Here is a 14,640-nt window from a genome sequence, read left to right as displayed (position 1 = left end):
AGAAAGGATTTCGGCCGTTTCAGCAACGAGCACGTCAGATGAAGGCCGAAATTCTTGAAGAAGTCAAGAAAGAGATCGAGAAGATGTTGGCCGCCGGGTTCATCAGGCCATGCAGATTGACGAGATAGGATGACTAGAGAGCCGATATCTTCAATTACTTGAGAGATTCGGCTCGGGGCCACCTAAACGGATAAGGTACAAGGCCATGAAATATGTCCTTATAGGAGATGACATGTTCTACAGGACTTTGGAGGGGTTACTTCTCAAATGCCTGGGACCAGCCGAGTCGAATCGGCTCTTACACGAGGTACACGAAGGCGCCTGTGGAACTCACCAATCGGCTCATAAGATGAAATGGCTGATCAGGCGATCAGGGTTTTACTGGCCCACCATGCTTGAGGATTGCTTTAAATACTATAAAGGATGCCAAGCGTGTCAGATGTTTGGGAAGATTCAGATGGTACCCACATCAGCAATGAACCCCATCATCAAACCTTGGCCATTCCGAGGTTGGGGCATGGATATGATCGGCAAAATCCATCCTGCATCGAGCAAAGGCCACGAGTGGATTTTGGCCATTACAGATTACTTCACTAAATGGATGGAAGCCGTCCCTATGAAGAAAGTAAAATCGGAAGATGTTATCAATTTTGTGAAAGAACATGTCATTCATAGATTCGGGATTCCCCAGACTATTACGACCGATGGAGGTTCGGTCTTCATTTCTAAAGAGTTCAGAAAGTTCTGCGACGACATGGGAATAAAGCTGATCCGATCGTCTCCATACTATGCTCAGGCAAATGGGCAAGCTGAAGCGTCCAACCAGAGCCTCATCAAGCTGATTAAGAGAAAAGTTGACGAGCACCCTAGACGTTGGCATGAGGTATTGTCAGAAGCTTTGTGGGCTTATCGCATGTCATGTCATGGGGCTATAAAAACCTCGCCATACCAGCTGGTCTATGGACAAGAAGCCGTATTGCCTTGGGAAATTACGGCTGGATCGAGACGTGTTACGTTTCAGAATGATCTAACAACTGAGGAATATGCAGCCATGATGAGTGATAGTATTGAGGATCTGACGGAACTCAGACTTTGGTCGTTGGAGAAGATTAAAGAAAACAAAGCCAAGGTAGCGCGCGCATACAATAAAAAGGTGAGACCAAAGGAGTTTCAGGTTGGTGATCTAGTATGGGAAGCGGTGTTGCTGTTAGGAACCAAGGATAAAGCATATGGTAAATGGTATCCTAATTGGCACGGGCCGTACAGAGTCAACCAGGTTTTGAAGTGTAATGCATACATGCTCGAGCAGCTGGACGGTGTTAAATTCCCAGTAGCTGTCAATGGTCAACATCTCAAGAAATATTTCCCAAGCATGTGGGATGACGAACAGTGAAATATGGGGGCCGATGCATAAAATCAGCCAGTAAAAAAAAAAAAATTTACATACAAATCACAGCCGATGTACAGACATCGACTTTAGAAAAAATATGCAAAACAACAAGATACAAGCACAGCCGATGCACAGCCATCGACTCTACAGGTATGAGCTCAATTCAGCAGTTATGGTATTGCATATAGAGGCTCCACTGAAGGGATGCCTCGAGGGTATGAAGGATGCAGCAGCAGAATGTCTGGTACAAAAAATTAATGATGGGATGAGACATTAATTCAAGTGTTTACTGTTGAATTCCGACACTATGCTCGATGGTGACCGTTGAGGATTACCTTCAGGCCAAAGATCGTAGCATTGGCGTGAGATGATTCTGCCATTGGATTCGCTGTGGAGTTGAATCTGCGTAATTAAGATCTAAGATTCGCGTGGCCGTGAATTGGAGTTGTACGAGCGGCAATTTAAGGATCTGGGTTTATTCTCTCAGGCGGAGGTTGCAGTTTACCGTGTGAATAGGCAACTGATTTGGCCTTAATCGCGTGTTATGGTAAAGGCCGATGTGCTGCCATCGGCTCTTTGCGCGTTGACTTGCTTTGACAATCGGCAAAATTGATATGAACGCAAAATCGACATAGGAATATTTTCTTCATTACTAGAAGGGATTTCTTACAGAGAAGAGCCGATTGCTCGAGGGAGGAAGAACAAAAGAGAGGTCTATTGACCAATCTACTACTACTACTAGTCCTATTCTAGTAGAGGCTACTCTATGGGCCGTCGTTGCCCTCGTCGTCGCCGTCGAAGCTACCGTCGGCACTGCTGCCGGCGGGCTCCTCGTCGCTGCTCGCGTAGCCCTCGACGGGGGCCTCCTCTTCCTCGTCGTCGTCATCATCGTCGTCGTCGTCCGACCCGGCGCGGAAGCGCTTCGCCGGCGGGTAGTCCTCGAGGGAATCGTCGTCCTCCTCTTCTTCTTCCTCGTCGGAGGAGGTGAAGTCGTCCCAGGAGAAGCGGTCGTCCTCGCTCTCCGCTTCCAGCTCCCCATCGACGAGGAATTGGAGGTCGTCGTCTCCATCGGTCAAGGACTTGTCATCCTCGGACCAGACGGAGGAATCGTGATCCTCCTGGTCCCATTCCTCTGGGGCGCGGCGGTTGTGCGCCGCCGTCAAATCCCACTCCGGCGTGGGCTCGCGGAAGGAGGAAGATGAGGAGGAGAGAACCGATGAGGCAGAGGAGGAGGAGGAGGAAGACATGGCTACAGAGGAAGGGGGTTTTTTGCCGATGGCTAGTACTGAGCAAGAGGATGAAGAGGCGAACTGTTCGGCGCGGTTAAATAATGGGGATATAGTGGAGATTTAATGCTACAGCGGTTTCCGAGGAAGTGGTGCCAAAAAACTGTCAAATCGTGCAGAGAAGTTGAGAAGGCAAGGTATCATGATGAAAGGATACTGCGACGGTTCTGCTCTGCCACGACATGACCCTATGAAGAAAAACAGAGTGGTTTTGGAATTATCATTGCCAAAACCAGGGGGGCATGTGTTATCACCAGATTTTAACCAAGTCAGGAGGTGGGCCGTGATTGAGATGGGCTTGGAGAATATACACGGGAAATATTCATGAATCGGCCTCGTGCAAGAGTTTGGGCTAGATTGCCCGTGTATCTGTAAATTATAGTAGGTTACGTGTCGGTTAGAGTTAAAAGATAGAGTTTAGCTCATATACGGTTGGGATTATTCCCAAGTTAGAGAGTCTACGGACTATAAATATGTATCTAGGGTTATTGAGAAAGGAGGACGATCACGTTCGCAACAAACCAATCTAGGCGCATCGCCACCCCTTGTTTCGAGGGTTTCTTCCGGGTAAGCGTCTTGCTGCCTAGATCGCATCTTGCGATCTAGGCAGTATCTTGTTTATTCGTTGTTTATGTGTTGCTCGTGCTGAAGCCTTGTTGATGGCGAGCAACACCGTTATCGTAGATACTTTAGGGTTAGCATTGGTACTTTCTTGATGTATTCGCTTACCTATGCTATCCCTAGATATCTAGCTGTCCTTACACCTATCTTGGGTGTAAGGGCAGCACTTTGCTTAGTCATTATTTAGTAGATTCGACCTGTTATGGTTGTTCCTTGTTCTTCAAGGATTAGTTTGATATCCATATAGTTAGGCCTTGCAAACGGGTTGAATGATCCAGTAGTGCGTAAGGTACGGTTTGCTGGTCCTAGAAGGGATGTTCCGAGGATCAACTCCATGTTGGTTTTTAGGCCTTTTCTAGGGTTAGTTTTCTGTCATCTTCCGTATCTGCCAGGCTCAACTACGTGTAGGACGTTCCGGTTATATGGTGAAAACCCTAAATCGTCGTAGATCGTTTTAGCTTAGTATTGATCAAGCAGGACCACCATATTGTCGTAGATCCAATACGAATCATGGGTGGATCAGCTCCTTGAGCCGATTCACAGGACAACCTGAGAGCCGATCGAGGCTCGTATTTAATGTTTACGTGTCTACCATGCAGGAAACTAATCGAAGCAATCCATCACCTTCCTGACCAGGTATAGGTCAGGTGGCACGCCCTTGCACCAGCTCGGACGTGCGTGCCAGGAGCATTGCGGGCCATCGCCCGAGGGACCAGGGCCCACCAGCAGTCCTGGGAGCCTCCCGGCTCTACGTGTTGCCCGTCGCTGCTCGCCGGTGGGTTTTGGTGGTCAACACGAACGCCCACCACTAACGGGATGGATGGGTCGAACCGGACAAAAACGCGGTCAGCGTGCGGACACATCCCAAAAATGGATGGGCGAGCCGTCCGGGACGATCCAAAGCCGGCCCAAATATGGCCCGAGTTTGCGTAACCGCGTACTCCTATCGCTGGCGCTCGCGTCCTTCCCTTATCCGCCCCTGGTCCGCCTATCTGCCTCCCAAAACACAACCCCCTCGCACACATATCCCACCGCTCCGCCGCCACCCCCTGACCGGCGATTTAGAAGATGATGACGGCTTATGGAGTGTGTGAAATTGCGGCTAAGGGTATGTTGGATCAGTTTGTACTCCTCGCTCACCGTTGGGCTATTTGGTGAGGCCTCCGGTTTTAAGATGATGTGTGTAGGTGTGAAGTTAGGGCACATCGCCCCAACATGGCCACTCCCTTCATCGCGATAGCTATCGCTAGTGAGGTGGATTTGTAGGGGTCCGCAGCTAAAGATCTAACTAAATGCAAACCTTAATATACCCAAGATATATCCATGTAATAATGCAGTAACGGAGATGATATCGGTGACATACCCTCGTAGACCGATATCGATTAACGTCCTGCTAGAATGTAGACGAACAGTCGTCGCCAACCTCAAGGTCCTGTAGAAGTCCTCTCCCACGACGTCGAGTGCTGCAAGTGCAACACCTCGTAGTTTCGCGCATGTACGGTGCTCAATAACGCTCCCGACTCCGATACAACGAAGTTGCAGAAGTAGATATTCTTTATCTGGATCCCGCAAGCGCTCTCGCGTACCGGGTGGAGTTGTCTCCCTCCATGTGCGGTTCTTCGGGAGCTGCACGGAGAAGAAAACTAGAGAAAGATATTTCTATATTTAATTGTGTATTTAATTTGCCCATATGGGTGCCTTTATATATGAGGCCAAGGGGGGAACTCTTCATAAGGGGCAAGGTGGGACAAAAAAGAGGAGTAGGTGGGGGAAAGGGGGAAACTCTTCATCAGGGGAAAGGTGGGACAAAAAAGAGGAGTAGGTGGAATACCTAACTCCTGTCACGGTGTGACGGTTGTTACAGCCAAGGCAGTCTCCGAAGATAATGATTAGATATAATCTCACGGTCTAATGAATAGATTATTATGCATTTAATAAACATTGTAACATTGAACTTCAATGTGACTTGATTGTGTTACAATACTTATGTTATGGGTATGTCCATCATATCATTCATCCAGTCGATATGATCTCATTGTCAATGACATGTGTGTCCATGATCGGGAAAACCTCTGTTGTATTGTGATCCAAATTCATATACTAAAGGGACGCTAACTTCTGACGAGCGGAGCGAAGCCCATCGTCGGAGGCTTGGGCCGAAGCGTAGCGGAGTCAGAAGTTAGCCCATACGTCGTGCCCTGCAGGGACGCCTGTGAAGGGGGGTGCAGGGGCGGAAGCCCCCCGCGGTACGGTACGGATCGTTGGCACCGCCTATATATACATATTGTAAGCCGTCGGCTAGGGTTTATCAGATTATAAGATAACTCACGGCGTTTGTAAACACTCCTCGATATAGTGAAGTTTTGTTGGCTGGCGCCCGTGGTTTTTTCCCCTTCTATGTTGGAAGGGGTTTTCCACGTTAAATCTTGTGTCTCCGCTACGTTTACCTTTATCGTTTTCGTTATTTGCTTGTCGCTTTTATAGCACCCCGATCAAGGATTAACCTCAATGAACTAGTTATGCATTTGTGTGCTAACTGGGGACTGATTGTTTGTTTAAAATACTACATGTGTATTAATATTTCCGCTTAATACAGTTATAGCATGGCATGAAACTAATTATGAATATTAATCATATAATAAATATCATTATTAATTATCTCTAGAGCACTATCTTCAACAGGCGTTGGGTTGATCTTTGTATTTTGTTTATAAGACTATATTGAGTAATATCAATAAAAAAAAAATGGTGTGTACGTGTATCATTATGATGCAGAGAGGTTGAGGCTTCAACCTCCATTGAGAAAAAATGAGCCATGGTAGTAGGGGTGGATGTCGAACCAACTTGACTCTACTCGAATCTACTCGTAAATACTCAATAATTTACGAGCTTGCTCGACTCAAGTTGTTAACATAACAAGTTTAAAATCTTAGCTTGGCTAGACTTGGTAAATTAAATACTCGAGTTGGCTCGATAAGCTCACTAAGAAACTAAAGAACTTAATCAAATCATCTTCGAGTAAGAGAAGAAGATTGATTGTTCATCAAATATGCCTCTCCGTGAAGATTTTGAAGAGTTTAATCTAAGTATTCATGTATGATTTTGGCCTACTAGTCTTGGTTTTCTTTAGTGTTGACTATTTTATGAGCTAGCATAGACTCGCCTAAGGATATTAACGAGCTTACCTAGTCCTCCCAACTTGACTCGTTAAAATTGTTTCATTAACAAGACATAAAAATACAAACTCATCTTGGCTCATTAGCGTTTGAGTCCAATTTGTTTCGAGACGAGTTTTTGAATACTCTTTAAGCTCGCGAGCTTCGATTTTTAGTTCCACTCATGTCTGCCAGCCACTCTCCATTGTGGAACATGGAAGTTTGGATGCTTCTGGCACTTTCTCGCCTATAACCATTGGCGAGTGGTGTCTTTGAGTGACGAGGCCAATGAGGTAGATGTTTGTTCATGTGTTGACAGTTCATGTGACGAGGGTTGTAGCAGTTTAGTTTTTTATTGGCATGTCTAGGTGATCAGGAGTTGCTTGATTGGTTCGGTTGTTGTTGTTGTTGTTGTTCTTTCGGTTACTTAACCTTGCAATTATCTTCTTCTTGATTAACAGATTGATTAACAGATTGAGGATTTCTTTTGTTGTTGCATCCATTTAAAAATATGCACAATGGTGAGTAACCATATGTTGCATTATAGTTGACAGATACGGTCGGTAATGTCTAGCGTCCACTAGAAAAAAGAACTGATAAAACTAAGAGCATCTCCAGCCGCGTCCCCCAAAGGAATTTGAGGCGCGCCGGACAAAAAAAAGTTCCAGTCGCGTGCCTAAAGCCTCCTTTTGTCCGGCGCGGCCCGATACGGTGTCCGGCGTCCCGAACCCATCCCCGCTACACAGGTGACGCTCCGCAGACGCTGGACACAATGAAAAGCGAGGCGGGGAGTGGTGGGACCGACGCGTCAGCGTCACATTGAAGTTTAACCTAACCGTCGCCTACCTCGCGACGGAAGTTATTGGCGCGCAGCGACGGTGCAGTTCCCGCAGAGGCAACACGGAGCGTCTCCTCGCACCTAGCTCTACGTGTCGGTGTTAATGAGCGCCACCGCTCCCCCGCCTTCCTCTGGCCTATAAAAAGGGCCGCTCTCTCATCATCCCTCTCACACACAAACCCTAGCGCCTCTCTCCCCAACCCTAGCCGCAACCATCTCAAGAGTCGACTCCATGGCTGGTAGAGGTCGCGACCGTGGTCGTGGCCACAGCAGAGCTGCACGCTCGCCGTCGTCTGCGACGCCATCGTCTTCATCATCGGACCCGCAGGAGGAGGAGTGACAAGTGCTATTCGAGTTCATCATCGTCCTCAAGAGCGACCCACACGACATCCAGAGGCTGCCGGACACGTTCGCCGACTTCGTCGCCGGCGACAAGCCGGGCTCGCTGCATCCGCGAGAGGCTGCATGCGGCTGCTGCCGGTGGATCATGGACGTGATCTACGACGCGCGAGGCAAGATGTACCTCCACATCTGTTGGGAGAAGTTCGCGCGCTACCACCACCTCGAAGTCGGCTTCGTGCTCATGTTTTCCTACCTGGCGAGGGGGACATGAGCGTCAAGGTGTTCGACGAGACTTGCTGCCGCCGGCACTACCATGGCGATAGTGACGAGGAGGATGACGACTGAGTGTTGTTTCTTCGCAGCGAAAATAGGCACGGAGGTTTATGGTTGTTCTTCCTCGAAAGAATCAACAGGGGCACCGTCAATAGGTGGATTTTTCCGTTGGGGTGACTGGGTATGCCTTTGAGTGTTATTTCTTGGCAGTAAACACACGAAATTTGCGATGCCAACACTAGTTAGGTTTCGTTATTTTGCAATATTTTATATTTGCGTAAACCACGGTTCAAATTATGTATTAGTTTGTGGAAAACCATGATCCAAATTGTATTTTCGTGTAAACCATGTTTCCAATTATGTATTAGTTTATGAAATGTTTCTTCTCTTTATTAAAATAAAAATGTAAAAAAAAAGAGTATTTTAATGTTTGGGTGGCGTTTGGGGGACGCGGCTGGGAAACGACGTCCTCCAAACATGACACGAACGAAACACGTTCTCTAAACGCTTGCAGCGCCGTTTAAGAGACGGTTTGAGGAATGCTCTAACAGTGCATGATAGTTCTTTTCCGCCCCCAAAATGCATAAACAAAACAGTCACACTCTCCAAGGATCTAAACACAGTACTAGTACTAGTAGTATTCAGGACGGCAGAAAAAACGGCGGTAATTTCAAAACGAGCACATACAGATCAAACAAAATCCATGGTCCCTATCCTTTGGTGGCCCTATTTTCCGTTGGTTTTATGTGCTAGTACTAGTACTAGTGGAGCTACTCAACTGCAAAACCGCACGTTTTCACCAGTAAGAGTAGCCAGAAGAGGACGCCCTGGGTCGCTTGCTGCCGGCCCACTGCGCCTCCACTTGCATCTGCGGCACCCACAGCTCTCGTCTGGCCCTCTCACCGGCGGCGGTGACAACGACGCCACCGATCAGCTGCTCCTGGCCCGCCCACGACGGATAATCTTGTTGCGGCCCACCGATCTGAGCCATTCCTCCCTGCTCAAACGCCAAGTTGCCAGATTAGTCCAAGCAACAAAACAAAATCTCACGGTCAAAAAAAATGCATTCTTGTTTGTACATGAAGTTTGGTTAAATCTCGAATCCAAAAGTGGTAGGAGTATGTAATAACTATCCTTATGATCATTTTGCATTAGAGCATCATACTATCATTTTTGTTAAAACGAGGGCAAACGATCTGTCCTATTCAATTCGCCCCAAGACGCTATCCTATCTTGACAACCTGGTCCAGCAGCTTCGGATTTTTCTCGACGCTAGTTGCGAGCGTGACAACAAAACTATCTAAATGATTGCAAGCTCAAGATACTTGGAGCAGGTCATGGTTAGAGCAGATGAACAGCCAGCCGGTCGGCCACTGACCTGATACTGCTTGTCTAAGGCGACGACGGCGGCGGCGGCGGCGGCGGCGGCGGCGTCGTCCAGGAGGAAGTCCTCGACGTGCCACCCGGGCAGCGTCTTGGTCAGGTACTCGGATATGCTGCTGCCGTCGCTCGGGCTCGCCGTGGCACTGGCGGAGCCGCCGCTGCAGGAGTCGGCGTTGCAGGGGCTGCTGTTGTTCTCCTCTTCCTCCTGCTGCTGCGCTTCCTCCTGATCCGACGGCGCGGGGGAGTCCACCGGCGCCGACGAGACGCGCACGCCGGTGAGCAGGAACCGGTTGTGCCGCCTAGTGAGGTCGCTCGTCGTGTGCACGCGCACGTCGCACTCCCGGCACAGGATCGCCCTGTCCTCCTTGCAGAACAGGAAGCCCCTCTTCTCCTGCATCCCACATAGGATATGTCAGCACGAGACAGATAACACCCCTCTCTAAGGTCTGAAGGCGTTCTCGGTAGTATGTCTTACCTGGCAGATGTCGCAAGGAGGCGGCTTCTGGTCTGACGACGAAGGCGACGAGGAGGACGGCGGGGGGTGGAGCAGGGACAGGCGCCGGTGCTTGCCGGCGAGCTTGTTGGCGCGGTGGACGCGGCGGTCGCACTCGTCGCACAGCGCGGCCTCGTCGGCGCAGCAGAAGACGGAAGCCGCCTGTGCCGCGCACACGTCGCACTGCACCTTCATACCAGCAATCTGAGCTCGCTGCTAGAGCAACCTAGTCAAGCTCGAGGGAGATGGGAGCGGTGAGAGGTAGGCAAGGTAGCTCTGGCCAATATCCTGGACTCTGGGTTGCCAACGATGCCGGTGCTTATATATTGGGAGGTGGCACGGCGTAGCGTGCGAGGGCAGGGCGTGTTGGGGGTAGAGGTGTCACCGTTTGAGGTGAGGTGAAGAGGAGAAAAGGGCGATGCCTTCCTTGTTCCTTGGGCGATGGAGATTTCTGACTTTGGAAGATGGAGCCAGGGGGGTCTATGTTGACCTACCCTCATTTCCCGTAGATTTCATGAATCATGATAGTACACATTGGTAGGTGCACTCGATCAGATTGCATCCGCCCTTTCAGTACTGACGTTTATTAGTAGACAGACGTTCAGACTTTGAGCAGGAATGTTAGGCTGACCACTTTACCTGAATGAAGAAATGGAGTCTCCCTTGTCTACATTTTGTGCTCGAAGCAATACTCTGGAGTACTTTTCCTGCACAAAAAATATTAGCTAACAGACTTGGCACATTGTTGCTACACACAAACGGCAGCAGATCTGAAAACGTACGGCATTTTCTTTTCAATTTCTAATAATTTTGAATTTTAGTTGCTATCAGGGATCAACATCAGTTAAGCAAATACAGTAAAAGCACATCGCCTTTTGGGACCACAGTATCATCAACTTGCGCAAGTGCAGCTAAGTTCTTTCTAGAGGAACCTAGTCAAGGTCTCAAGGCACATGCACCATAAGTCCATAACCGAAGGTAAACAAAACAACTTCTTCACTCGCGTCTTCCAAACGATATCCACTAAAAGCAACAGCTCGGTTGATTGAGCCGTGGCGTGGTGCTGTGTTTGGAGCACGTCTTTTTCAGCCGTGTTCCTTAAACGTTATTATTTTTTTATTTTGTAATTCTAGTCTTTGAACACATAAGCCGCGTCCATTTTACAATATTTTTTATGCAATGTATATAAGACATATAATAATTCAAATGATTTGAAGTTCAGCTTGATCCCGCTGCGTGCACAGTTCTTTGAGCCTACACATATGCTATATAAGATCATTTTGCAGTTGGTCGTGAGCATCTCTATCACGGATTTCTGCATGCATAGCGAAAAAAATCAGTAAAATCCGCAGATACTTAGTGATTAATATGAGCAAGAGAACTCTGACACTAATAGGAACCCCCATCAATCACTGGACTCTTGCTCTCACTCTCTATAGTCATGTTGTGCATGATCACACAAGTATTTATCACCTCCCACATTTGGATCATTGTCTGGCCTCATTGTTCATGTCTACGAGTCAACAACAAAAATCGTCAATCAAACGAGCAGCAGCAATAAGAGCAACAACTACGAGGATGTCCCCGCCGAAGCAAACGGCCGAACACCTTGTGTTCACAGCGGATGGGGGATGTGGTAGCATTCGGGGCTCGGGTCGACGCACACTATGGGGGGAATTGGGTGGGAGGAGAGGGAGGAGCACTATGGAAGCAGGCGCAAGTGAACTACCAGCGTCGAAAAGGGCGGCAGCAGTAGGAGAGGTGGGAGGGGAGGCTTGTCGTGGAAGCAGGGGTTAATGGGCTGGGTTGCTAGTAGTTGGTACCCAGCTAGATTTTACCTACGTGGCAAGAGGCGCGGCGCGCCTAACACATCCCTTGTGGGACGGGAATGATCATGGGGGTACCGGACATGGTATTGGGCCACGCCGAACGGAAAAGGTATATGGACTCACAATTTTCGGTACCATCTCGAATGATTTTGGAGGATGAGGTTGGAGATGCTCTAAAGACTTGTTGGATGTTACTACACCTCAGAGAGCTTAATATGTGCATGTACTTCGACCAGCACAACTTTATCAAGGTTACTTCTTCGAACTGATCACCCCCTCCACATCACATTATCTCGGTCTTTTTCATTGACTGGACTGAAGAAAGTTCAGGAAAAAAGCCACCAATGATTAGGCATCCCTAAACTGCATGCCATGATGGCATGAAATGGGCTGGCAATAGGGATCAGAACTCAAAGGTCAGACGACATGGGCGAGTGGGCGCTCTCAGGTCGGGTCAGGCTCGCAACAAGGACATCGTCCTACAACTTGATGCCTCCTCTTCTTATCCTCCTCTCCTCAACTTGCATTCTTTCTCTCCTTTTCTCTTTTCCCGTTAAAGGGGCCACCCTCGACTTAATTAAACGAAAGGTACCAGAATCTTACATGCTACACTTTCATACTAGATTGCATATATGCAACTTTGAATTGTGTAAGGTTTCTTTCCAATGACTCTCCATTTGCTGTACTTTAGTGTTTAGTTGCCTCCCTTTTTTGGGGGGTAGAAAGAGGCAAAGCACTTCAGTAGGAATTAGTGCATGTCAACAGAGCCTTCCTAGATCATGGCATCTCATGCAGTTTTATTTTGCGTGGAAGAACCGATGCCAGTTGGAAATTGAAAAGTACGATCACTTACACCAATAATAGCAATCCATCTAAACCGTAAAGTATGTATATGCATCCAGAACATGCTACGGCTATGGTCCCCTGTTGTTGATATTGCTTATTTCTCACATAATGTAATCCCACTGCTTTGGCTAAATATCTCCCGATTGATGTCATCGCTTACCTCAATCCCCAGCTGCCAAAAAAATTACGAGAAGTATAGTGCTCCTGGCATGGCATGGATCCGTTGGAGCTAGGAGATAATTTCAGTGGTGAAATACCAGGTGGCAACCCATCTTTCTGCCTGAATTCAGAAAAATGCAAATTTATACCTAATAATAAAGAAAATAAGGTTTCTTGTTCGTCCGTCTGTTTATGCCCCTGATTATCGTTGAAATTACATATGCTGCCACCGCCTATGTCTCAACGAAACGTTTTTTCTGTTGACCCAGAGCGCATCCTCTCGCTCGCGTCTTCGCCTTCCGTCCTCCTGCGTCCACCGCCCCCGTGCTCCTGCTTACCGTCGGACCTGGCCGACCTCCCTTCGCTGCTCTGCGTCCCTCGGCCTCATGATGCCATCTCTATACCACTAGGGAAGAGGTGAGTCGCCCCTACCCCGACCAACTCTACTCTGGCTACCCAACCCTTGCTCGCGGCCGCCGGCCAAAGTCCGACGAGAAAGGAGGTACGCGGTGGCACCTGATCTCCAGGCGTATGCCTGATCTACATGAATCTTATCCCCCTCACTTCTGCTGCTAGAGATGCAGCTGGAGGCTTGTGGCTGCCTCCTGGATCTGCTACGTTATTGGGGATTTTTCTTGTCCGGCAGATGGGATGAGCTTAGGACTGGATCTGTTTTTTTAGCTGGGACTTGATGTTATTTTGTGTTCTCGGGTGAAGAATGGAGCGTTGGGTCAAAGATTTATTTGTTTATATCAATTTTTTGCTCACAATCTACATCCAATGTTCTTCTTCTTCTTGGATCCAAAATTCCCCAGGCTGCCTCTACCAAAACTGTTCTTCTTTATACTGTCACTGCCTCACTGCTCGGATCAGAATCTACCATTCCCATGAATTGAACCGTGATACAGTACCGAAGATTAGTGAGCCTCTCCGAACATTGCAGGCTCTGGCACAAAACGGCACAAAGGTTGACCTGGCCACCATGCTCGACAAGAGCTTCAGCAGTTCGGCTATGTAAGTTCCTGCAGCTGCAAGTCAAGTCGCGTATTTCTCTCAACGTGGTGGGGGCATCTGCTATATTACTAACCAAATTATGTTACATCGATCAATTGGCATGTGAAAGTCTGATATGATCGAATTGCAGCTGCTTCTTACGGACGAGTTGTGGTCAGAGCAAGACAAGATAGCTCGTGAGATCGCCCAGGTGAAGGAGGGCGCTAAACTGAAATAGCTAGCTAGAAGGGAAAGATCTTCTTTTTATAGTAGAAGGGAAAGTAAGTTACAGTACTTAGCTAGCCTCTGCATCAAACACAACGTACACCTCATATGGGAATTGGTAATCACCTCGCTGGAAGAAACTCATGTTGATCGTCACCAACTCACCATTATATACCTTTTTAGGGACTTAACTAGCGTAACATAACATATACCTGATGTACAAGAGAAGAGATGAGCGGTTTAACATTTTGTTAAATCCAAAAGCTGTGACATCTTGTCCTCTGTACTAGAACTCATGCTACTAAAATGTACGATACTAGCTAATTTTGATTGCTACCTGGCATACAGAATCAACGAGATATAGAATAAACACGGTGTATGTTGTAAAAAACAGTAGGGGTCAGCTACTGGCTGATTACAAATGAATATAGTTCAAAGTAATTGTGCAAATCTAAAATCAGGATTCGACATCCAAGATCAGCTTGGGAAACCAATATAATTGCATAATGTGTTTTCTGAGCTTTCAAAGATAATTACAATGCAACGTTCTATTCGGAGAATATACTATTTTTAATCAAGAAATAGTGTGAACATGTATACAAATAAAAAAATACCGTAGCAACGCATGGGAAAATTTCCTTGAACTTTTTTATAATTAAACTTTTTATTCAAAAAATACATACACATGTCCTTGATACTCGTTCCAAGTTTTGGTAGAAATTGCGTTCAATTTTGAGCTACATAAAAACCAATTTGTGTCTGTATATATGGATATAAAACTCACATTTTTATTAGATTTTTTAGTAG

General features: G+C 47.4%; 1 protein-coding gene and 1 long non-coding RNA gene across 2 annotated transcripts; one reads left to right on the top strand and one right to left on the bottom strand.

The window, feature by feature from the left end:
* Nucleotides 1-8,515: 8,515 nt before the first annotated feature.
* LOC127335767 (B-box zinc finger protein 20) lies at nucleotides 8,516-10,276 on the bottom strand. The gene is made up of 3 exons (XM_051362496.2): nucleotides 9,764-10,276; nucleotides 9,284-9,679; nucleotides 8,516-8,902 (listed from the first exon to the last, which is right to left on the bottom strand). The coding sequence occupies exons 1-3, from the start codon at nucleotides 9,974-9,976 to the stop codon at nucleotides 8,702-8,704; spliced, it is 810 nt and encodes a 269-aa protein (XP_051218456.1). The 5' UTR covers nucleotides 9,977-10,276; the 3' UTR covers nucleotides 8,516-8,701.
* A 2,604-nt stretch (nucleotides 10,277-12,880) lies between these two features.
* LOC127330602 (uncharacterized) lies at nucleotides 12,881-13,989 on the top strand. The gene is made up of 2 exons (XR_011751112.1): nucleotides 12,881-13,676; nucleotides 13,760-13,989. It is a non-coding gene; the product is annotated as an uncharacterized lncRNA (long non-coding RNA).
* Nucleotides 13,990-14,640: the final 651 nt, after the last annotated feature.

The sequence above is a fragment of the Lolium perenne genome, chromosome 2 (assembly GCF_019359855.2).
Source record: "Lolium perenne isolate Kyuss_39 chromosome 2, Kyuss_2.0, whole genome shotgun sequence".
In the NCBI taxonomy this organism is placed as follows: domain Eukaryota; kingdom Viridiplantae; phylum Streptophyta; class Magnoliopsida; order Poales; family Poaceae; genus Lolium; species Lolium perenne.
Note: the sequence above shows the minus strand (reverse complement) of the source record. Positions and strands in the feature narration are given on the sequence as shown.